General features: G+C 41.2%; 2 protein-coding genes across 3 annotated transcripts in view; one reads left to right on the top strand and one right to left on the bottom strand.

Moving 5' to 3' along the window:
• Positions 1-21,565, bottom strand: part of RPRD1B (regulation of nuclear pre-mRNA domain containing 1B) — a 51,066-nt gene extending 29,501 nt beyond the window's left edge. The window contains exons 1-4 of the mRNA XM_008698111.2: positions 21,012-21,565; positions 16,195-16,324; positions 8,649-8,782; positions 462-574 (exon numbers count right to left, since the gene is read on the bottom strand). Coding sequence (XP_008696333.1) covers positions 462-574; positions 8,649-8,782; positions 16,195-16,324; positions 21,012-21,162 — 528 coding nt within the window. The 5' untranslated portion in view covers positions 21,163-21,565. The remainder of the gene's footprint in view (positions 1-461; positions 575-8,648; positions 8,783-16,194; positions 16,325-21,011) is intronic.
• Positions 21,566-21,643: 78 nt separating this feature from the next.
• Positions 21,644-25,111, top strand: part of TTI1 (TELO2 interacting protein 1) — a 44,631-nt gene continuing 41,163 nt past the window's right edge. For both annotated transcript variants that reach the window (XR_005836935.1, XM_008698112.2), the window contains exon 1: positions 21,644-21,701. The gene's annotated coding sequence lies outside the window, so the exon portion shown is untranslated. The remainder of the gene's footprint in view (positions 21,702-25,111) is intronic.

Raw genomic sequence — 25,111 nt, 5'->3', positions numbered from 1 at the left:
ACTCAGCTCCATTTTAATATGTAAATAGGTGAGAGTGTAGCAAATTTGCTATTGCCAAACAGACTATCCTAGAAACTAATGAGTTGTCTGTTTATATAAAATAACCACGCTATCTATAGAAGAAAAGCCATGGCAGAGGACATTCAAATGTCTTTGTAGCATTATCTTCTCTTTCACAAAAATCTACTTTTTGAGAATATTTTCAAGTCCTAGGAGTGAAACAAAGCCAAGTCCAAATACTATTTAACACATAAATCCATCCGGACTCACGGCATGCAAAGACAAAGGCAAGCCTGCTATCTGGCAAGCTTCACTGGGTGGATCTTGCACCCAGCGCCCTAAGAGCTGCCCTCCGGTGATTCCGTACTATTGGTCCCTGGCGCCACCCTGTGGCCATAATCTTCAACTAGCGCTCCCTCCACCAAGCCACTGTGTCCTACTCTCTGGGAGTCCTGACATACCAAGAGGGGACCTGCAGAAGGATCTTGGGGAGAGTAGCTTCCAGGGTAGTCATCATCCTCCTCCTCTTGTATCTGCTGAAAAGTTCGCTTCAGAGATTTCTTCTCCTCTGTTGCTAGAGGGAAGAAAAAGGGCACAAATTTGGGTCACGAGAGACTGTGTAGGTAAGAGTCAAAATGCTGTGCACAATGGGTCACATGCAAAAAAAGGGCAAAAGGGGTGTACATTTCCAAAGATGGCTTAACGTTAACCTATATGCTAGTTATTTTAAACTGGTGGTCATTCCCTATATTACTGAAGAGTCAAAAATGGTCTCAGGTCTGTCATCTCAGATTGACTCATTGGAAAAATACTACCAAAAACAAGCACCTAAAAATGAAACTTACCAAACTAAACACATTTAATTAAAAAGGCTATCTCTTAAAAATAAAAGTTCACAAGAGAAGCAAAGTGGTAAGAAACCCATGACACAATATAATGAAGCAAGCCAATGTATGGGAGGGTTTGCAGAAAATACACAGCATATAAAATAATTACACTTTGTAGAATAATTTCAAAAAATAAGAACAGGTATTCCTCGCTATTCTAAAGCTTGCTTTTATGAAAGACCTACAGTAATAGTACCTGTTTTTACTAACCAAAAGAAATTCAAAGAGGATTTTCACTTTCACAAAGAAAGGCACAAAGTGAAAATAGTGGTCAGCATGTGTTTCGCAGGGAGTGGTTACAGAGACAGCATGCACCCCATGCAGCCAGAGCGGCCCTGCCAAGCTCCTTCCCAGCGACCACACTCAGCCTCTCAGCATCAAGCCACCAGAGCTTTGAGCTCTATCTATGAGCATCTGTGCTTTATCTCGATTTATTCTGTGCATCTGTTAGCAAGATGTGGCCTAAGGTATCAGAAAAGCCTGAGAGAGGTTATTTTTGGGGTCTGGGAATGCTCAAAAATTTTTCCATATAAATTAATGGTAACTGCTTCTTCACTTTCTGCCATTCCAGTTCAGGAGATGTTTCATAGGAACAGTCTAATTTCAGACAGGGAAAACGTGTAGAAGAGAGAAACCTATCAATAAAATTGTGTCAGTTCACACACAAAATTCTACACATCTTGTCCTTTAAACCCTCCCTTTAGAAACAAAACAAACCTTTACTTTACCTTCAAATTAAAAATAACCATTGCTGAGAAATATCACTGATACAACTGAGAGAAGTTACTTAAGTCACTATTTTAAAATTAACCACTTTTGAGGCAAATGAGTTACATTTATTATCTGGATTGTATGCTTTTAAATGGCTATGATAAATGTGCCCATTCCAAAATCATTCCCTTTGTATCAAACTGGACGATACAAAATAAATGCCAAACATCTTCAGGCTTGGAGAGTAAGGAAATGATGGTAACATGTGCCAGGCACGGCAACAGTTTCTGTACATTTAGTCCTTCAGGCAACTCTCCAGCTTGCAGGTGAGAAAATGGAGGCCCCGAGAAGTTCAATACTGGTCTGAAGGTAGGACTTTAAAAAATCTGTGCTGTTCCCACTGTAGTCAAATTCCTCAGCAGCACACACTCTCTCATCTGTCAAAGGGGGGTCACCACGCACCTGCCTCAGAACTCTGTGAGTTATACACAGAATAACGTACACTTCTTGTTTAATTAAACATCTTCTCCTGGAACCAAGGATGTAGTTCCTGTTCCTACCTTACACATTAACTGACCAAACTATGCTTGACGTGAAAGCCAAGTCAGTATCGTGGGTTTTATTTTTTCTTAACGCTTTTGTTCCTCTGTTCTACTAAATAAAGAAAACCAGCAACATTTGCATCAAGGCAGCCCTCACTCTGCAAGAGTCTATCATGCACAGATTTGTTACCAAGGTTTAAACACCACCAGTCCCCACTCCCTGTCCCCGACACCAGGGTTCAAACTTCAGTTACTGTGGCATATTCACTCTGAGTAACTGCATAAAGAACAAACTTCGCTGCTAACTTCAGTCCACAAATCACTGTGTAAATAACAGAATGCATCATGATCAGTGACCACATCACTTCTTTCAGGTCACTGGTTGGTCACTGCACAGCTGTTATTTCAGTTCACACACAAATAGCAAAGTGTTTGGTTGTGTTGTCTCCCGGGGATCAAATTCACATGACATTTCATAAAAATGAATAATCAAAACAGGGAACTGACTGAAAATGACGAAGATGAAAGAACAGCCCAGAAACTAAAACTAAAGCTCATGCTAGAAGCGAACGGAACGTAAAGGGAGCTGCAGAAGACACAGCTGGCCAAAGGGACAATGGCACTGCCACACCCTTCCAGAAACTCTAGGTCTGCAGCCGGAATCACCTGGTGAAAGCCAACTTATCAACATAAGTGAAGAAATCGGTTGTGATGACAAGGACGACCGTGTCCCAGAGGAAGCGATGCTGACGAAACTCTTCATCTCATAGGAACTTTCCAACATACCTCACGACACAGAGAACACTAAGGGTAAACTGCCGAAAGCCGATCCAAACTTTGAGGATGCTTGCTCCATACCATGGATTACTCAAGAAGGCAAGCTCTGGTCAAACCCCTCTTGTGAAGTTCATTACAAAGAAAGAGAACCCTTTAATTCTCAATGTTTCTAATGTTTTATGTTCTAGCATGCTAGGTAACTATTAGCGTTACTGTCTTTTTTGTTCCCTATAGATTTGGAATCAACAGTGAGTTTTCAATTCTTTGATAAAAAAATTTTAAAAGTCATAGAATAATCATAACTTTTCCCCTTGATATAAAGATCACTTTGCATGGTTGCGGCTTACAGTCATTTTTACTGTCCTGCACTATGCAAAACAAGGACTGTTATATTTGTAAAACAGAAAAATCTAACAGTATATAATTTACATATGAACAATCTAACAGTACTTAGCACACACTAGCTGCCTAATTAATGTGCAGTGTGTGGTATGACCCTCATAGACACTTAGTCACCACAAAGCATCAAAGTGGCCATGCGTTAGGAGTAACCACTAAAATATAAGCACATAAGCGAAAAAATTTTAATATTTTTTGTTCACTTCCAAGCACCTAGAACAGTGCTCGGTGAAATAACTGAATACACTAAAGAAGGTAGAAAAATTACAAAACTTGAATCCTTCAGTTTTAAACTCTCATACACAAGTTATTATATATAAAAACCACACACCACTTAATACCTCAGGACCCTCAGAATCACTGAATCTGGATAGTGGAAGGCCTTAGAGAGACCTGCATCTTTGCTTTCCCCACCTCATTTTTTTGAGTATACCCAGGCCCACAGGCTGTGGTTTGTCCAAAGTCAAGGAGCTCATCAGTGTATGTCTGGGCCCGAGAGCCAAAGTACTCCTGCCCCCTAAACTGGAGTACTTTCTACGACTTCATACTGGCGCTCAGTCATAGCCTTACAAGACTGAAATCAAACTAATGAAAATAATTGCAGGCCCATTTCTGTCCTTTGCCATCCTGATGGAAGAGGGTGTAATAAGAGATAACCACTGTCATCCTACTTCAGTTCTCGCCTACTTCCACTTGGAGAACCCAAAGGAAATGAATTATTCATCATTTTCTCCATAAGGCTCCTCCTTTCCTGAGCTACCTATTTACACTATGGACACTTCCACTGGCCCCATCTTCCAAGTACAATGCCGTGGAGACCACCAGAATCACTTCTTAAGTCCCAACTTCCAGCAGATTCTACACGTCTGAGATGTATCTTACAGATTTCTCCTTTCTGTTCCTTCCCATTGCCTCCTACCAGAAACGTGCCCTTTTCCATGCCTTATGCAGACCACTGTCCCAACTGGTCTCCCTGCCTCTAGTCGATCCTTTTCCAACTTAGACTACACTCTTAAGAAATGAATCGCCCACTGTGCCTCTACTCAAAAACCTGGAATGGCCTCTAATGATCTGACAGTGTTCACCTAAGCTCAAAGCCTACCCGTGGTAAGGGCAGCAGCATCCTGAGCCTTCACCTCCCTCTACTCCCGCAACGCCAGCCCTTGCTGTGCTGTATGGCCGCCAGCAGGCACAGGCCTCACTTCTCTGATAGAAACATTACCTTATTTCTTTATATCCCTATAATACCTAGGAAAGTATCAACAGACTGAGTTGGAAACTTCTTGAAAGCAGAGGTGGCACAGAGCTTGGAAGACGCTAGCTCTGTACCAAAAATGACCAAATGCCTCTGTTTACACAAACAGGACAGCCTGCTCTGTTAATTGTCCCCTGACTCATCTGTACAAAGTTAGCAATTATAATGCCCAGCATTCTCCATCTAGTCAGGCAGCTATTAAAAATAGCCTCAGAAATCTGTCGGTCCCACTCCTATTACTGAATTTAAGACAAGGCACCCTCCCAGTATCAATTCGGCTTCTGACCATAGCATTTATACTTGGCTTTTTGACTCACTCAACCACTCTGTTTACAGGAAGGGCAAACACTATGGGGGGCCCCCAATCTGCCCGTCCTCGTATTGTACACTCTCTATTCTATCCTCCAATCTGTCCCTGTGTCTCTAGGGGTCTTGTACTTGGCTAACATTCAAGTACTCCTGGTTCCCTAAACATTTATAATATGCCTCTCGGAGACCTGACTGTGGTAGAATTTCAGACACCACAGCAGACTGCAAAATTAACTTTAAGGCAAAAAGTTGGCCTGAAGGCTCTCAAACACTTTATAAAATGCAGCCATCTACCTGTAAAGCTAGGTCTTCCAAAAGAATCCACTTGAAATTTTCTGGGATTAAAAAACAAACAAAAGAAAACAAATAAATAAATAAATAAAAATTAAAAACAAACGGAAAAACCCAAAACCCACAGACTTTATTTTTATAATGAGAAAAAAAAGCAGGAAATATTGTTTGCAACAGCTCCCCATTCTTTGTTTTCTCCCTGCAAAATAAAGGCAACTTTTAAGAGGAGCACATTAAACTTTACTCATGGAAACAGAAAGCTCTACATCCAAGGTCTGGCGCTGGACGTACCGTTCTGAAAGCACTTCACCAGTACCGCCTCAAACTGAGTAGCCAGCTCCAGACTTAAAACTGGGGAAGCTGGGCCTAGAGCTCGTGATCTTAAGCACCGCACCTTCTACTCTTGCACAAAATCTGGGGGACTAAAAATACTAATAAGTCTCCTCCTATGCTTGCCACTGGATCACAGTGAGAAACTCAGAATAGGAGATATCAGGGGGCGCCTGGGTGGCGCAGTCGTTAAGCGTCTGCCTTCGGCTCAGGGCGTGATCCCGGCGTTATGGGATCCAGTCCCACATCGGGCTCCTCCGCTATGAGACTGCTTCTTCCTCTCCCACTCCCCCTGCTTGTGTTCCCTCTCTCGCTGGCTGTCTCTATCTCTGTCAAATAAATAAATAAAATCTTTAAAAAAAAAAAGAAAAGAAGAAGAATATACTTAAAAAAAAGAAAAGGAGATATCAGAAACAGGGGGTCGGGCTCAAATAAATGTCATATCGTCATTTCATTAATAACATCTTGCTTATCTTATCAAGTAATCCTTAGGACAACACTGTGAGGTATTACTACCAATAGCCACATAGTACAGTGAAGAACCTGAAGCTCAGAGAGGTCTAACGTTATGCCCAAGGTCACACAGCTTGGAAGTGACAGAGCTGGGATTCATACTCTGGAAGCCTGGTTTCAAACCCTTGCCCAGAATAGCTAAACTAACTATACTAAGGCCCAGGAAAGTTTGTGACCTGCTCATGAATTCATATCCTAATTCAAATCTACTGAATCCATGTGCTTCCAGGAAAAAGTACGGTGAAAAGAACACAGGCATATAGACCAGAATGTGAATTCTCCACTTATTAATTATATCTACTTGGACGAAATTACTACACCCTTTTAAGCCTTAGTATCTTCATCTGAAATATGAAAATAATACCAAATTCATAGAGGAGTTGTAAGAATCTAAAATAAGTTTACATGAAAAGCAGCCAACAGAGAGGCTGGTACATAACAGATGCTCAATAAATGCTATTTCCTTTGTATCTATCTACCTTTCTTTTCTAAATCCTTCTACAAGTGTAGGATACTGTGTGACCCATGTGTGACTTAAGTAAATAATGAAATTCCATTCAGTCCAGTGACAGCTTGAGTATGCCCAAGAATAGAGACAAGTTTATAACACCTGGGTCTTACACATGGGGAAACGGGTATATAAACCCAAGTTCCACTTTCCTAAAACAGAATTCCTAAGCCCATTTATTCTCCACAAAGTTCCACAGGAAATTTTTATTTCAAAGGTTAAGTCTCAAGTTATCTTAAGACAAAGAAATATCCATGAATCAAAGCTGAAATATAAAAAGAACTATTTAAATTTGGAAATAAACTTCTGGAGAACTCATCAATATTTTGAAAGGATTGAGGTAAAATATGTCGATAATTCGGGTCCAAAGAGGACGGTGAGGAGACAGACGGAGTTAGCTGAGACTAAGACACATGTTCGAACCTTTGGTATGTGTTTCCATCTTTACAGCACAAAGAAAGAGAAATCACCTTCAGATCAGCATTATCCTCCACACTGAAGAATACTGCCTCAACGGCTGTTAACGTCTACATGCTCAAAAAAATCGGAAACCCAAGGGAGCTACTTTCAAATCTACCACTGCCACAAACTCCCCAACTGACTGACTGCTCCCTGAGTGCAAAACTATTTCCCCACCCTCCGCTCAGTCCTACAGCATCAAGCATACATCTACTCAAAGCACACGTCTGGCAAATGCTTGTCGAATTGAATTCAACGCTTAGCTTCCAACATTGTCTTTCAGAGTTCTCCTGCTTGCCCAAAGGTGTTTTTAAAAATCAGCACTGTTTACCAATGAAGTCTAAGAGTAAAGAATACTGAATAATTCTCCAACACTGTGCAGAACACCTCCAAAAGACACAATACAAACACTACCAGAATCTAAAGTAGGGAACACCTTGCTTTTCAGAAGCTACCACCGGTGACCTCGAAATTGTTTCCCATCAACTCTAAGTAAAACAGCAACAACCTGCAGTCTGAAAGCACTTATGTCATTCTTATACAGCCCCTAGCTTGTAGTTTTACAGGAAAGTTGTCCCACTTTAAAGTGCATATAAACTCAGACCTGGAAGAGATCATGAAAGGTATACAATAAAGGGTTGCTGAATGAATGATACTATCAGGTAAACTAACCATGGCTAAATGCTACAGCAGAGGCATATACAAAGTACCGGAGGAACACGGAGGGAAGGGCTACACGCGCCCAGACCAGGCAGGGAAAAGCATTCCCAAAGAAGGAGTTCAGCACCCAGTGAAAGCAGAGGACGTTTCAGGCAGAGGTAACACAAGACGCAAAGGAAGAGGTACCCTGAGAGCATCCAGAAGGGAGCTGAGTATGGCCAAAGACCACAGTGTATATGAGGAAATCGCAGAAGAATCTGGAGAAGTAAACTAGTTCAGATTATAAAGGGTCCTGAGTACCACATTAGTACTTAGACTTGTTCCTCCAGACAATGAACTCGTGTGCAGTCAGATCACATCTGTAGCTCAGAAACATGTCGTGCCAACTAGAATTAAACCGCAACTAACCACAAACCCACGAACCAAACAATGTTTGATCTTACTCCTCTTTAAAGAAAGAAAAGAACATAAACTCTTAAGACGACTTGGTGAGGTTCATACACATACACACTTCTGGAGGATATCCTGGGTTCAGTAAAGACCAAAATCAATTGTAGACAGCAAGCTGACAAACGTCAAAAGTACGTCCCAAACCACATCAATATTTAATGAAACCAAGCTCTAAAAGGGTGAAGGGACATATCCAAGACCCCATAGTAGTCAGTGGCAGGGCTAGGACAAAATCTTAGTCCAAGGTGCCTCCTAGTTCCCCACAGCTAAACGACGTTGTTGTTCCTTTCCCTTGTGCAAGGAAACTCTCTGCAAGGCAGAAGAGAGCCAAGGAGAATACACAGCAAAAGTTAAGGGTGAGATGATAAAGAGCATGAATACCAGAACCAGGCTTACACTCCGCGAGCACTACATAAATTCTCACCATCGTTTATGATCATCTCTCTGAAGAATCATACAATCGCTGGTGGTTCACAGCAACCCCCACTGCAGCTTTTCATATGTGATTCGAAAGTAGGCAAAGACCAAGAGCTGTAAACATGTGGTGATGTTTCTACCTTTGGGGGGAGGGCTCTTGGAGTCCTCCATAGACAGCTTCAGCTGCTGTATGAACTCGCCGCCATACACACTTCTTTCTTGCCAGATGTTCAGCAATCTTTCTAAAGGTTTTTTACAGCCTTCATCTGCCTCTCTGCCCAGAAAAGACGAAAAGATAGATATAAGCTTAAGATTTTTTGTGTTTAATTAGGACAGACCTACTTTAAAAACAGCAACAACTGACTAAATGATTTACATATTTAAACACAAAAGGAAGAGTAAGATACACATTGTGATAAACAGATACCCAAAATTTGACCGGAAACTATTCTTCCTGTGGTGCATAGGGAAGACAGAGGAGTATGTTATAGAAGTAATCTGTCTTTATCTCCTTTGAAAGATGGGGCAAATAGGGCAAAAAGCCAATCACTAATTGTTGCAGGGAATTATCAAAAATTGATCATTTCAAATGTGACAACTTGCTTTTCAAGAAGACATTAATCGAAATGTAGTGCCAGACACTCTGCTGGGAATTAAAGGGGGCCAAAACCTTCAAGGGTAGGAAAAAAATGATTAAAAAAAAACAAATGTTTAAAAACGGGGAGGGGCGCCTGGGTGGCGCAGTCGTTAAGTGTCTGCCTTCGGCTCAGGGTGTGATCCCAGCGTTATGGGATTGAGCCCCACATCAGGCTTCTCTGCTGGGAGCCTGCTTCTTCCTCTCCCACTCCCCCTGCTTGTGTTCCCTCTCTCGCTGGCTGTCTCTATCTCTGTCGAATAAATAAATAAAATCTTTAAAAAAATAAAAATAAAAATAAAAATGGGGAATAAATTCAGCACAACCCAACAATGCTAACACACCAACACCTCTACATGTTTTATAAATACAATCATACACATATACCAAGACTGATCTCAACTTAAATTAACTACTTCGTCATTATTTTCATTCTGGGTGAGGCACACAGTCCCCACTCTCACAAAGGTGTCTAATGGGTAATCTTAGAAGACACTGAGCATAATGTAGCCCTTTGTAATTTATATCTGAGAGAAGCTACACCGTTTTCTTCCTGACATACTGTACTCTGGAAACAGTATTTCCAATGAGATAACTACAACTAGCACTCAGTGTGCAACAGCTGTTTATGGGAAAATGTCAAGACAGCAAGTGGAAGAGTGTGGGAAGACTTTCTGAAAGGAAAACAAATTCCCTCACCATCCACGGTGTTACTATAACTTGTTCAGGTTTGTAAAGCTGTCTGGATGTCAATGATCTTACCCTGAATGACTTCCAGCAAGAAGGGATACCCTGACACCTTAGTTTCTAAGCCAAGATCTTTAACAGGAACTTCAAGAAGAAAGAGGTACAAAGGAAGTATGCCCTGACGGCACTTTTCTAAAACTTATGTTAACACTTGAGGTAACGTGAGGGTTCAGCTTCATCTGATCAAACTGCATTATTTATGAAATATTAGTGGCAAATTTCACTGCACTGGGGTCAAAGTACTAAATCAGGGTACACACAATTTTTTTTTTTTTGGTCAAACTTTTTTTTTAGTCAGAGGTGAAGGGGAAAATAGGAAAAAAAATTTCAATGGCAGTTTATAAAACTTAAAGCTATGACTGAATTATTTGATATTGGTGATAAAAACACTTTTACTCCACTTCCAAAACATATCTAGAAACAAACTGCTTCTCACCTCTTCCTCTGCTGTCAAGCTGGTCCAAGCCACTATGATCTCTTGCCCGATTACTGTCTCCCTGCTTTCACCCTTACCCTCCTACAAGCTAATCTCAAGCTTTAAACATTGTTGCGTCGAGACAGATTATGTCACTCTTTTGCTCAAAACTTCCAATGGTTCTTCCCATTCTCCCCCAGAATAAAAGTCAAAGTTCCAATAAAGCCTACAAAGCCATTCTCAACACAGTTCATTATTACTCTGGCCTCCCCTACCCTCTCCCTTCTTCGCTCCCCAACAGTTAGTTACCCTGGCCCTCTTGCCTTAGGGCCTTTGCACTTAAAGTTCACTTTGCCTGGAACCACATTTCCTTACATGGTGGCATGGCTCAGGCACCCCTTCCTAATCTCCCTATTTAAATTACACTCCCTACTCCCTAAAATTTTTCTCCATACAACTTAGCTTCTGATATGCTATTCAGTTTACTCACTGTTTATATTCTGTCATGTGAATGCAACTTCCACAGGAGCAGCGATTTGTCCTCTCCCCCCTACTGCTACCCATCCTAGAACAGGCACAATATTGGTCTCCTTGTAATCTTTCTTGAAAATTTTTAGTTAGATTTCGATAGGCCATACAATTAGTTACCTTTCAACAATCATCTTCCCACAACAAAGCCATTCATATCAGACATCAGCTAAACACTCATCTATTCATTCAGTGGGGTTTATGAAATACTGTGCTTGTAATACAAAGAACAAGGCCTAGGGCCTGACCTCTAGGACCTGACCCAGCAGTCCCTTCTCTTTCTACACCCCAATCAGGGCACTCAACCATATGTAGCTTCTGCTCAGAACTTGCTCCGTCTTATGCATGTGCCTTTGCTCATGCTATCTCCTCTTCTTTGAATGGAACCCCCAAAGGAGAACAAGGTGAAGAGGGAGAAGTTGGGAGTAATGCAGGTGGCTTAAGTATATAAGGAGTATGTGGAAATAGCGGAGAATCTGGAGGGACAAGGTGGAATTAGATTACGAGGGCCCTGAACACCATATTAAGTATGTGGCCTTTATCCTGAAGGTAATGGGAAGTCTCTGATGAGATCGAATGTATGACTTAGGAAATAAAATAATTTTAACTAGTATAATCATTTCATAACTAATCAGAACTTAACTGGCTGATAACTTTTAACATATAACCTGTTCTCTGCAAATTCTCTGTTCACTTAATAGAAAGAGAAACCTATCCATGACAACAAATTCTTACCAAGGATTAGTTAAGGGAGGGACAGGATGCAGACTAAATATTTGGGGTACAGATTCAGCCACATTACTATATGCAATGGAAACTGATACACAAACCTGTAATAACCAAAAGTCATTTTCAAAAGGCTTTTAACACTAAAGGCAAAAGCCGAAAAGGAGCTCTAGTTTAACTGGTGAATGTAATTAGCCAGGACAGGCTAATTCCTGGAGCAATAGAGTAAATCAAAGTTCCGCTGGGTAAGTTTCAAAGCTACAGATACAACAGTCAAGAAATCGTTTTACTCATGAGGTTTTGCCCCAAGTAGCTCCAATGAACTTAAGTCCCATTAGCACTTGGAACTGGGTACAACTAAAGCAATAAAATAGTTTTATAACAGACAGAACTATCTTTTCAGGTTGCACTAATTCCATTCTAAACTGAAAAATCTTTAAGTGAAAAAAACACCAAAAAAGTCCTTGCCATTAATCAATGAATAAGCAGAAAATGATAAGCAAGTATAACTTATATCAAACACAACTTAGTATGCATTTTTAATTCTAATTATAAATTCAATCACTGCAAAACTGAGCTGAAAAGTATAAACTGTATTATACACACAGAATTGCTGCTTGAAGTGTCAGCTGAGGCCTTGCCAAGTTAGCTTGAGGGTCTTTTCTTCCTCTGTAGTTCTAACAGCACTTCCTTGGTATACCCACTATAATTTGTGTGTTTTTGTCTGATCCCATGCACGGCAGCCCTGTGATAAGCCTACTAAAGGTAGGAATTCTTTCTAAATATCCCCAGCACTTCCAACAGAGCCTCCTGTGAAACTGGAGCAGAAATGTTCCATTGCCAATTGTGCAGAAAAGAGTTAGCATAGCAAGCCTGAAACTGCCACCCTTAGAAAGGCCTGGCCCTTGGCTGGCATCTGGAAACTTGGGTTTCAGGAGTGTTCCTGCAATTTCCTAACTGATAATCAGGGTGGTTTACTGTGCCTAAACTGTTTGTGCAAACAATATAATTTATGCTGAATACCTGCTTTCTGAGAGTTGGGAATTTTGGCAGAGGGTACATGGCCAACGCCAATAAAAACCCTGGGCACTGAGTCTCTAATGAGCTTTCCAGGTACACGACACTTCATACATGTTGTCATAGCTCAGAAATGGAGGAATTTAGTATGCTTTGTGTGACTCCACTGTGAGAGGACTCTTGGAAGCTTACACATGGTTTTCTCTGCACTACGGCCCATGCACCTTTTCCTTTGCTGATTTTGCTTTGCATCCTTTCACTGTTATCAATCACAGCCATAGGCACAACTATACAGTGAGTCTTGTGAGTCCTCCTAACAAGTCACCAAACCTGGACGTGGCCTTGGGAATCCATGACACAATAGTAAGTAAGTTTGTATATGGTGATAACTCCAAATTTATGTCTCCAGAAATTAATTTCCTACTGAGCTTCAGACTATTTCATCCACCTACCTATCTGGCATCACCCCCTTGGAATATGTAGCCACCTCAAACTTAGCATGGCCAAAACAAAACTCCTGACTTCCTCTACCACATCGTTTCCCAAGCTTCATCTCAGCAAACAGCACCAGCAGCCATCCACTTAGTCATGTCAAAAACCTAGAAATAATCTGATTTCTCTTTTCCTTCACTACCAGTTCCCACTCAACTCCCACAAATCCTATCAGTCTTACGTGGGGAGGTGAGGCAAATCCATTCACAAAGTAAACATTTGATATCTGGAAGCTATTACTATCTTCTCACTGCTCTGAATCCCAGCCAATGTCATCTCTAGCCTGTAGTAGAGTAATACCCTTCATACTCAAGTCCCTGCCCCTCCCTTGGCTTTTATAATTCATTCTCCACACCAAGGCACAGGGACCTTTTAACAATGTGATGGACTATATCGTTCCCCTGCTTAAAACCCATCGCTGACATCCCATCAGAATAAAACCCTCTCTCCCAAGGCTTACAAGATGTATGTGACTGGCACCTGCCTACCTCTCTGATCTTATACTGATGCCGCTTTTCCCTTTGCTCAACACAACTGTTCTAACCACACTGGCCTTCAGTGTGGTAATCTGATCTTCTTCACACGCCAGGATTATTTCTACCTTTGGTTCTTTTTAATAGCTGTTTATTCCTACTTCCCATGATTACCTCAAATGTCATTTTCTTAGAGAGGCCTTCCTTAACTGCACTAGAAGAGATCCCACTCCAGATTGTCATTCTATTTCATTACATCCATACTATCACCCTCTGAAAGTATCTTGCTCGTCTATTTGTCTTTGCCTGCCTTGTTCACTGCTGCTCCTCTGCTGTCTGCATCAGTACTTGGCACATGGAAGGCACTCAAATATATGTTCAATGAAAAACAAAGTGCACTGCTATCTCCAAACGCAGAAGAAAATAAGAAGGCATTTGTGTGGGGAAAAAAGTCCAAAGTCTAGTTAATTAAACTGTTATTCAAATTAAATCTAACCTATGAACTTGGTGGTTTCCTCTGACTTGAGAGGTTTGTTTGGAGTTTTTTTGGGGGAGGGGGATGAGGGAGGAGGTAGGAAATTACCATAAAAAGATTCCTAATCAATTCTGGTCAATATTAATGGGTCCACTATCCTTATTCATCAACTGGGCACAGAAAACCACACAGAGTACTTCTTACTATGGATAAGGTACATAAGGATTGAAGTGGAGTAGCTGGCTTTTCTGTTCTAACAATGGTGGGAGGAAAGGGCTTGGAAACACAGGGATCCTGAATCTAACACCCAAAAGGGACCTCAAAGAACAAGAAAAATGAAAAAAAAAAAAGGGAGGGGGAGGCGGATTAGAGCTTTTTTTTTTTTTCATTGAAAAGGACCAGGTTTTCTTTCCCCATAATGCCACCGAATCTGCCAAGACATTTTTACAGAGCCTCCTGGATAGGCTTTAAGATGTTACACCAAGTAGAAAAGGTATTTTCAATCCCAGTATTGCCCATTCCCCTTCTCCTACTTTCTACTTATCCTTTCCTGGTTTGGAGGGCAGTTAACGATTATTGTCCAATTTTTAAATAAAAATGTTATGTGTGCTATCCCCATAGGAAATTATTTTAGTCAATTTCCAATACCCTAATTAATTCATTCAACAAGTATTTACTGAATCCTTACTATGCCAGGGCAGACCAGAGTGTTGCCCAACTCCTGAGACACCAATCACATCAAGGCTACATAAACGGTATTCCCTAAAGCTATGTAACCTGACAGCTCTGTGCCTGACACTTTACTAGGTGCCCGGGATACAGTGAAGAACAAAAAGGAAATGGTCCTTCTCTTCACAAAGTTTAGAATTTAGCATATTTCCATAACTGAGCAAAGACTGGGGACCAAGCACTGTACTACGTGGTTTCAAAACAGACTGGTGTACTTCCACCCCACAACAACTTCAGTTAGGAAACTTGTAACTAAAGCGTTAGTAAAAGCTAAGTAACATGTCCAAGGTCATTGGGACACTGCTGGAGGCAGAGCTACAATCTAAGAAACTGAACTACATCTCCTCAACAAGAAAATGCCTGGCTCCGATTTGAGATAGCTATTCTAGCAGTCTGTTCTAAGCTTACTCTGCTATAAGGATTCAGGATTGTTTCAAGATCAGAATACATTCTGCTTCTTCAGTGTCCATGTTCATCAAAAGTAAGGGCCAGCTACATAGGTGACAAACATCTTTCTCATCTCTAGAAAACTAGATATCATTTCTTTCTTTTGGATTTTTCATTTTATTCCTTCAAACTTCTCAAATCTTTCATGGAATGCTGGACTCATTTACACATTTGAGGCCTTTCACTTATACTTTAGATCTTAGAACAATTTTGTTTAACCAACTGGTCTCCTTTTCTTGCCCTTCCCACTCTCCTCTTGCAAAGATGTTTCTTATATGTTTACTAAATAATATTCTAGTGAAAAATAGTTTTTTTTGCTCCTCCTGGGCAACTAATTTGTATCTACAAAAAAGCAGTTTGTTTTTAAATAAATAAAAATGATTTCTAGAAGTTTTAATCAAATGAATTTCCTGTAATATTAGCTACATGTGTGCTTTGTGCTCTAGTCTTCTTGTTCACAAAACACAATAGTGGCAGAGATTTAATATGATATAGCCTTTCCACACTGATAATTATTATCTTTGCAGTTACAGTAATGACCACTATTTTTAGTAAACGAGACATCTAGAAGGAAAGAAGTAAAAATGAAGGCATAACCAACTAATACCCTGCTATTAAGATTTTGTTACTGGAATGTTTCTTGGTACTATTTAGCTTTGTTTTCTGACCATAAACTAATGAGACAACTCAGCCAAACCAAGGAAAACACCATATTCAAGAAATGAATTCAATAAATGAATAGATCTAGGGAAAAAGATGTTCTACAAGTGCTAGACTCAATCCCTTCAATGCATCAAAATGTTTACACATCTGAGACGGTTCTTAAGGGCCCAGCAAAACATAAAACTGTAGTTTGGCCTCTACAACACCCTGTAAAGCACACCCCTGTAAAATATGAAGTCGTCAATTTGCAAAGGCTCTCCCAGAGAAGGAAAGAATAAGGAGGAAAGCGTAATGCATTTAAATAGCAAACCAAACCAAACAAAAAAACCAGACAACATACCTGGCAACATGAGAAAAAGCATCCACAAGGACAGATTCAAATTCTCTAGTGAATTCAGGTCCTTTCCTTTTACTGTTTTGGATGACATCATTGGCTAAGTACAGAAAAGTAAGCTTTCTATTTGATTTGGCTGGAAAAGAGAAAAAAAGGTAATTTAATTTACACCAAGGAAATTCTCAATCCACAATTCTTCTGCCCTAAGCTACTCCTAAAGGATATTAAGATAAGCATTATTTACTTGAGATCAGGGTTCCTTTATGTTTGAAACAACAACTTAACTTATTGATATCACTAAGAAAACAGGTTTGAGAATACAAGTTTGAAAAACTAAACAAAATAAGAATGGGCCATCTTCATTTCTGTGATATTTCAACCAGAAAAATTGATGGTAAAAAGAAAGATAATCCAAAGAAAATTCCTAAAGGATAAGCACTCAATATCCTCAAGAAGACATTTTAAAACCAAGGTTCTCATTTATTCTTTTGCAAAGAGGAGCATTTTTAATTCACTATTAATTACCAAATACTGCAGAATGAAAAAACTGAGCCAGGTTTCAATTTTAAAATAGACTATTGTAATTTATGTTCCTGTACTGAGATTTCTCTTTGAACATTCCCATAACAATCATCATCAGTCAATGATATCAACTCTACAATCCAGAGAAATCTCTAAATGCACCAATGGATATTTATCTCAAATACAAATATATATTAATGCTACATTATTATTGAAAATATAAAGATGTCTGAATTCTGGATATGCAAAATTATGGCTCCCACAAAAACCATAATTCTTCTCTCTTATACATACTAAATGTAGTATTTCCTATTACTCTATATGGCATCATATATTAAACCATAAAAACCTCATGCACTATGTCTGAGTTACAGTTGCTTGGGGGAACATTACTGAATTTCCTGGCTTCTATGAACATAACTTCTCAACTGTAAAGTTACATCACTATCATTTTTGGCCCCAGTTTTCTTTTAAAAGAAATAAATAAGAATACAATCAGACAGTCCAAAACACTAAGTTTTCTCCAATGCTAAAATACCTGAAAAACTCAAGGCAAGCCTTATTATCAACCTTTACATACCTGAAAAACTAGTCCTTACTCTATTCCTCTCAGAAACCACTTGTTTCTTTTGAAATGCACACAGCATGTATAAATTCTGATACAGCAGGCATAAGATGTGACATTTTTAAAGGTAGCTACAGAAGAATAACCCAAGTTAAAAACAAGATTTTAAAAGCATGTAATAGTTTAAAATGACGACTTAAAGTATTCGTAAAATTAAATATGGATATCCTAAGTTGTATTAACCTTTTGGTAATAACCTAGTTTACATGGCTAAATGATGATAATATTTAATCTTTAACTATTCTAATTATTATTCAAAAGCATATCAAAAGTGTCAATAGTTACAATATTCTGTTGCTACAAAGGTATCATTATGGCAAAGGCTTTTCTTTTCTTAAAGCAAACCTTGTTCTGGGATGTTGCAACAAGTAAAACTACCAAGTCTATAATGCCATGAGTTAGTGGATTCAAAAGTATAACAGAACTTCAAGAAAGGAAATATGACTAAGCGAAGCTTTACAAATGCCATATATTTTATGTTAAAAAACCCAGAATTCATTATATAAAATGTCAATGTGGACAATTAAGACATGAAACATTTTTCAGTGCTGCAAACATGACAGCCAAGAGGCAAGAGAGCCAAAGTTTTCACTACTTACAATGCCAATTAATTTTCACCATCCTCAAACTTTGCAATGGGGATTTATTTAGGGTCAAACTTTATCCCTCTACATCCAGCATCCTGAAGCCAACATAAGTACCACGTGTGTAAAGGTGATATGACAAAGCCCAGAACACTTGAATACTCACACCCTCTACTCTAGTCCCAGGTGACAACTCACTTATTCAGATGTCTTTCCAATACGACATAATAGATCCTTTCACCCCCTACCTATGCTCATGCCAAATGGGATGGAATAGTTATTAGGCAAAATTTATACAACTAGTTGACCAAAAAATTCAACTTGTTTAGCTGGTTTTGACATCTAAAAAAGTTGGGGGAAAAAAAATAAAAGCCTATTTATCTGCATTCAGGCCAAAATAGAAAAGTATTACTGAAAAATATTCATCTAAGAGTATTTTACATGAAAATTCTCCATAAAGAAGGGAAGTTCTACCTAGGACAGAGCCCAAAGGGATAAGTTAAGAATTATTTCTAGAAAGTTGAAAGACAATAACCCACCAAGAATAAAAGTATTTAACCAAAGAATAATGATAATAATTTCCTTAAACCCTCTAAATATTTTGAAGGCGACTCAGAGATAGTCTATAAACATCTTAGGGAAAATGACTTGACCATAGATAGAAATGTCCATTTTAAAGACTCGGGGTGGGCCAGAATCTAAGGAGCTAGTCAATTTGAACATAGGGGCACAAAATCTTTTTCCACTTCAGTGTGGGCGCATTCTCAGTTCATGAAGGAAGCCTGGGTATTAGGAAGCTGTATCCTGATGCCTGGAAGAACATGCTCCACCTTGGCACTATCCAATATGGTAGCTACTAGCCACATATGGCTATTGAACACTTGAATTGTAACTAGCACAATTATTTAAAACTATAGTTCCTTAGTCACACATTTCAAGTGCTCAACAGCCACATGTGCCAAGTGACTACCTTGTTGGGTGTTATGGATATGAAACATTTCAGAGAAAGTTATATTAGGTAGTGCTGTTTGGATCCTCTGCTCAACCATGAAATGACGTTGGAGACGTCCTAACCTATTTTTAAGCTGTGTTAAAAGGCACCATGCTAAATGCTATGGGCATTACAAAGAAACAAGACCTAGTCCCTTCCTCTGAACACAAATCTGGTGAAAAAGACAGAAGTAGGAAGAATGAAACAAATGCTAAATTAGTGTGGGATGGGGTGGGATATAGTGACTAATTCTAATCAACAAAAGGGCTATGGGTTTGGTTGGAGTCAGATGATCACCTTCACTTATTAAAGGGTACTGAGGCACTGGGTACTTGAAAGCACAAATTTTGGCATCAGAGGGCGCTGGGCTGATGCTCCAGCTATATGCTCCTAAACAAAGCACTTAATCTCTCCGTATCTTTACATTCCCATCTATAAAATGGGAGATAATAATGCTGGTCTCCTTAAAACATAAGTTCCATGAAATTAGGATCATATGAAATTAGGGTTAAAGGAGCTTCACAGATGAATGCACTCTCTAAATTATTATTTTCCATAACTCAAATAGGGTACAAGGAGGAGGATCTGGTGGCTCCAGGCTCTATCCCCCAACTGCCCAAAGGGGACCCCTATCTCAGAACAGCACATATTTGTGGAGCGGGGAATCTCTGCTAGAAGGCTATAACCGGGTCTCCTGAACGAATCTTGGATTTTGGTATCTGACAGCCTGATGCAGTCTAGCCTCACCAGTTCTAAGGCATTGAAAACACCATTTAACCACTTAGGTGGGATCTCCAGTTCACAGATAGTGGAAAACACATGTAAAGTTACTTCCTATACCAAACAGGGCCTACTACACAGAGGCTCCCCAAAGTGGCTCTAAGCTCCATTTCCTCAGCTTTCTGCTATGGAATCATAGAGAGTAACAGCTGTGAAGGTGCTTAGCCTTGCCCACCAGACTGTAAGCAACTCTTGAAGGCAAAGACCATGCCTCACATTGAGTAATCAGTAGCCCCATTTCACCATTATTTATGAAATGCCTATACTGTGCTTGACACCGTACTAGATGTTCATTGGGATTATCCTGTTTACTCCTTACCACAGCAAGTTGTTTGAGCCTCAGTTTTTCCTCATCTGCAAAGTTCCTACTCCAGAGAACTCTGAGAATTTAAAAAATGACAATGTATGTAAAGATATCAGTACTGCACCTGGCACATAATTAAAGGCACAGTAAATACCAGTTTTCATCACCTCCATTTTATAGGTAAGGAAACTGAGGGTCAGAGAGGCTAGGCTGCTGGGGTCAGTGAATGGCAAACTTAGGCTAAAATTCCAAGCAGATGGCCTCTGGAGTCAACATGTTATCAAGCATCCAACCCAGTGCCTGGCACATAACAGGCTGAGCTCAATGAATGCCTGTCAGATCCTGAGCAGGGTCTAGAATCAAGGAAAGATGCATGAGAAGAGAAGCCTGAGCGGTAAGGTCTAGGTAGTGTGGCCCCTTAACAGGTCCATAATGGAGGTAATACTACCCACTTCACAGAGCCGTTGTGAGGACTAAGTGTTAGGATATTCGTAAAGGTCTTAGCATAGTGACTGGCACAGAATAAGGCTCTGTGAGTGGCGGCCATCCTTGTCCTCGTTTTATAGATGAGAAAACAGAAGCAAAGAGAGATGAAGAAACTAGCCCAATATCACTCAGCTAATAAGTGGCTAAGCCAGGACTGGATATAGGCAGTCTTACTCCAGAGTCCTCTGGTTCTTACTCCAAATGCCCAGCAAAGCGCCCGGCACACGACAGCCTAGGGCAAGTGCCCTCTACAAGGCTGTCGAGATAATAATAGTCACAAGTGTCAGGAGTACCCCGCGGGGAAAAGGGCTGGATGAACTTGGAGTCTGGGAACCTCAGGCAAGCATCTTAAACCTTCCCGGGCCTCAGTTTCCTTCTCCGAGAAATGGGGTAACGCTGTCCTCAACCTCAGAAGCCCAATGAGAGGCTTGGAAAGCAAGCCTCAACTAAGAAGCTGGAGGAGCCTCGGGAGTGGGCTGGGGAGAGGTCAATCCGGGGGAGGGCCTAGGGGGCTGCACAGGGGGTGTTTACCTTTGCGGAGCTCGCGGTGCCACACAGAGACGATGGGTCCCGCGTGCTTGCGGTGGTGGATGAGCCACAGGGACAGGGTCTGCACGCTCTGTTGAGAGTTGCTCAGCTCCGAGAGCTTCTTCTCCAACGCCGATTCGGAGAAAGAGGACATGGTGGCGGCGGTGGGGCCCTGCAGGGAGCGGCCTGGGCCGCCCAGTGCGGCGGGAAGAGCGACCGCACGAGGCCGGGGCCTCACCTGACTGCCTGCGGGTCTCTTTACTGACTGACAGACCGCCAGGAGGGTAAGGAGGGGGAGGGGATGGGTCTCCGCAGTAACAGCCGCCCGCGCCGCCGCCACAAGATGGCCACCGACCTCTCACCCCGCCGCGAGCAGGGTCAAAGGGCAAGGGCCGGAGTAGCTGGGCACCAGGAGGTGTCAGAACTACAGAAAAATGCCCTTTCAGTGGCGGCGGCCTCCCTGAACTTCGCTCAGGGTACTCCGAAAGCGACAGACAGGGAGGAAAGCGCAGTTCGGCGGCCTCCGGAAGCCGCTTTGACCGCTCGCGCCCGCACGCAGGCGCAGTGAGGCTCACCGGGATCCCTTTCTCCCGCTCGGGCAGAACCTTTCTGGCGCCGTATGGCGCGCTAGTTAGACGTCACTACCGGCAGGGCGGAGGAGGCGGGAGAGTGAGGGAAAGGCTGGAAGACGAGGTAAGGGAAGAGTGGCGGGAGTAAGAGGGAACCAAGCAACGGGGAGCCCTTAGAGGGGAATCCCGAGGGGACAGTGATGCTGAGTGATCAGGACAGGGTACGGGAGGGGGGGCTTTCTCCCTCATCTGGCAGGCCTCAGGCCGCACGTTTCTCCGTACACGTCCTGCTCTCTGGCTGTCCCCCACCAAAAGCTTCCTTTTGGTTGTTCCAAGCCACCCACGTGCACTTTTCATGCTTTGGCTCTTGCTGTTCTTTCTCCAAAGGTGACGCCTCCCCTCCTTCTCACCTGGTGTGCTCCCACTCAACCTCCAGGACCACCCTTTAATGTCCTGTTCTGATGTTTAGTCTGTGACAGCGCCGCCATAAAACACACCGTTGTGCCCTTAATTTTGTTGCTTCTTTCAGGGGATTACATGTTGCCCTTGACCTCTGGGGGGTCTATTTGACTGTTTCTGAAATTTAAGCAATATGTTAACTTTTTTGAGGGTGGGGACAGGGAAGTCAATGGGTTCCATTGACCTCCTTTAAAACACTATTTGAGACTGTGACCTCTTTACCTATTTTTAAAAAGTTTTATATTCCAGTTACCAAATCATTAGAGAAATTTGCCTTTCCAACTGCTGTGGGGTTGGTAGTAGGGAGTTAGGTTATTGTAGACATAACAGTTTTAAAATTTCCTGATGGGCGCCTGGGTAGCGCAGTCGTTAAGGCGTCTGCCTTCGGCTCAGGGCGTGATCCTGGCGATCGGGGATCAAGTCCCACATCAGGCTCCTCCGCTATGAGCCTGCTTCTTCCTCTCCCACTCCCCCTGCTGTGTTCCCTCTCTCGCTGGCTGTCTCTCTGTCACATAAATAAATAAAATCTTTAAAAAAAATAAAAATAAAAATAAAAAAAAAATAAAATTTCCTGATTATCGCGGAACTTAACCAGTTATGGGCAAACTCCAGAGACATTCTTCTAGTTGATGACTGCTGTTCCTCTCCCTGCACCGTATTGTAGTTCTTTGCTTAGATGCCTTCACTCCTCTTTCAGACTAGAATCATCATAATCATCATAATCGTAGCCAACATAGTGAGCAATTGCTATGGGCTAGACGTTGTTTTTACATAGTAACGCATTTAATCTTCATGGCAAAGCTATAAGGTAGTTATTATGTTGTTCTCATTTGGCAAATGAGGAAACGGGACAGAGAGGTTAGGCGACCTACCCAAGATCACATAACTAAGATTGGAGGGAAAGACTGTATCTTACCTATTTTTCTCATCCCGCCACCTTATTCATAGCTGAAATGCCCTAAAATTACACAGTCAATATCTAGTCATAATTGTAACCTAGGGCCTTTGAGTCCAAATCTAGACCATGTTTCTATATTAAGTAGCACTGTCATATACTGACCACTTATACCAAGTCACTTTGTATTAAGCACATTACATGCTTTGTTTCATTTAATCCTTACAACAGTTTTGTGGAATGAGGATTATTATCACTATTTGAAAGATGAGAAAATGTAAAACATGGGTGAGTAATCTGTCCAATATCACTTGGACATAGAAAATGACAGAGCTAGGAGTCAAATCAAGGTTATCTGATGTCTGATTCCAAAGTCTTTACTCCTGAGCCACTGATTCATTCTTTCAGCAAATGATTTTGAGCATTATGTCTCAGGCACTATTTTAAGGGGCACCTGGGTGGCGCGGTTGTTAAGCGTCTGCCTTCGGCTCAGGGCGTGATCCCAGTGTTCTGGCATCAAGCCCCACATCAGGCTTCTCCTCTGGGAGCCTGCTTCTTCCTCTCCCACTCCCCCTGCTTGTGTTACCTCTCTCGCTGGCTGTCTCTCTCCGTCAAATAAATAAATAAAATCTTTAAAAAAAACAAAACAAAAAACAAACACTATTTTAAGCAAAAAGAATCTATGTCCCCAGAAGCTTAAATTCTACAAGAGGAGATAGATTTAAAAAACATGCGAGTATAAAACAAGTCAGAAAATGATAACTACCTTGAATAAAAGTCAAGGAGGGTAAGGAGGCTGAGGGAATGCATTTGTGGGAGGATAGGAGTCTGTTATACATGCTGGTCAGAAAAAGCCTCACTGATAGGGTGACATTTGATCAGAGCCCCGAAAGAAATGAGAGAGCAAGCCTTATGCTGTATGATAGAATGTCGTTCCAGGCAGAGGGAAACCACATGCAATTGTTAAACCATTGTTAGCATTTTTGAGGAATAGCAAGAAGGATGGTAAGGCTGGAGTGATATGAACCAGAAGGCTGGAAATGAGCTCAGAAAAGTAGCCAGGGACCACATGACATGGACCATATCACGTGGGGACTTCTAAGCAATAGGAAGGATTTAGGATAATACTCTGAATGAAATGAGAGTTCACTGACTGCTTTTGAGCAAAAGAGGAGCATTGTGGCTGTTAAGCAGAGAATTGCAAGGCTGCAAGGGTGGAAGCAGGAAGAGCAGTTGAGCAGCTGTTGTAATAACCCAGGTGAAAGGATGACTCAGACCAGGGTGGAGGTGGTGAGAGAAGTCAGATTCCAGGGATAGGAATCTGGGGAGATTCTGTCTTTTAGAAGTAGAACAGGACTTGTTGACAAATTAGATACGAGATGTAAAACAAAGATGAGTCTATGTGGCCCCAAAGGTTTTAGCCTAAGCAACTATAAAAATGGAAGTTTGTATTTACTGCATTGCAGAAATAGCTGGTTTGGGGAGTAAAAGCAGGAGTTTAGATTTGTACATGTCCAGATGGAAATGCCTATCCAGGTAGAGGCTTCTCTCATAGGCAGTTGGATTTATGAGTCTGGAGTTCAAGGAAGAGATCTGATAGAGACAGAGATATAAATGTGGGAGTCATAAGGGGGAATAAGTGTAGAAGAAAGGTTGGGGCACCTGAGTGGCTCAGTCCATTCAGGCTCAGGTCATGATCCCAAGGCCCTGGGATCTAGCCACCAACCCCACCACCACGTAGGGCTTCCTTCTCAGCAGGGAGCCTGCTTCTCTCCCTCTGCCCGTCCTCTCTGCTCGTGCACGTGTTCTTTCTCTCTCTCTCAAATAAATAAATAAATAAACAGAAAGAAAGAAGAGAGGCCCAGTGACTGAGTCCTCAAAGACTTCAACATTTAGAAATCTAAGAGATGAGATGATACAATCATGTGATTTTCTTCTTTAGTCCATTAATATTAATTACACTGATTGATTTTTCAAATATTGAGTCAGCCTTCCATCCCTAGCATAAATCCTACTTTCTCATGGCAGTTAATTCTTTTCACATGCTACCAAATTATATTTTATAATACTTTGTTTAGGATTTTTGCATCTATGTTCATGAAGGAAATTGGTCTGTAGTTTTTTTATTTACGTATTGTCTTTGTTGGGTTTTGGTATCGGTAATACTAGCTTCGTAAAAT

Source organism: Ursus maritimus, unplaced genomic scaffold (assembly GCF_017311325.1).
Source record: "Ursus maritimus isolate PB19 unplaced genomic scaffold, ASM1731132v1 scaffold_22, whole genome shotgun sequence".
Taxonomy (NCBI): domain Eukaryota; kingdom Metazoa; phylum Chordata; class Mammalia; order Carnivora; family Ursidae; genus Ursus; species Ursus maritimus.
This window is presented reverse-complemented; position numbering and strand designations above follow the sequence as displayed.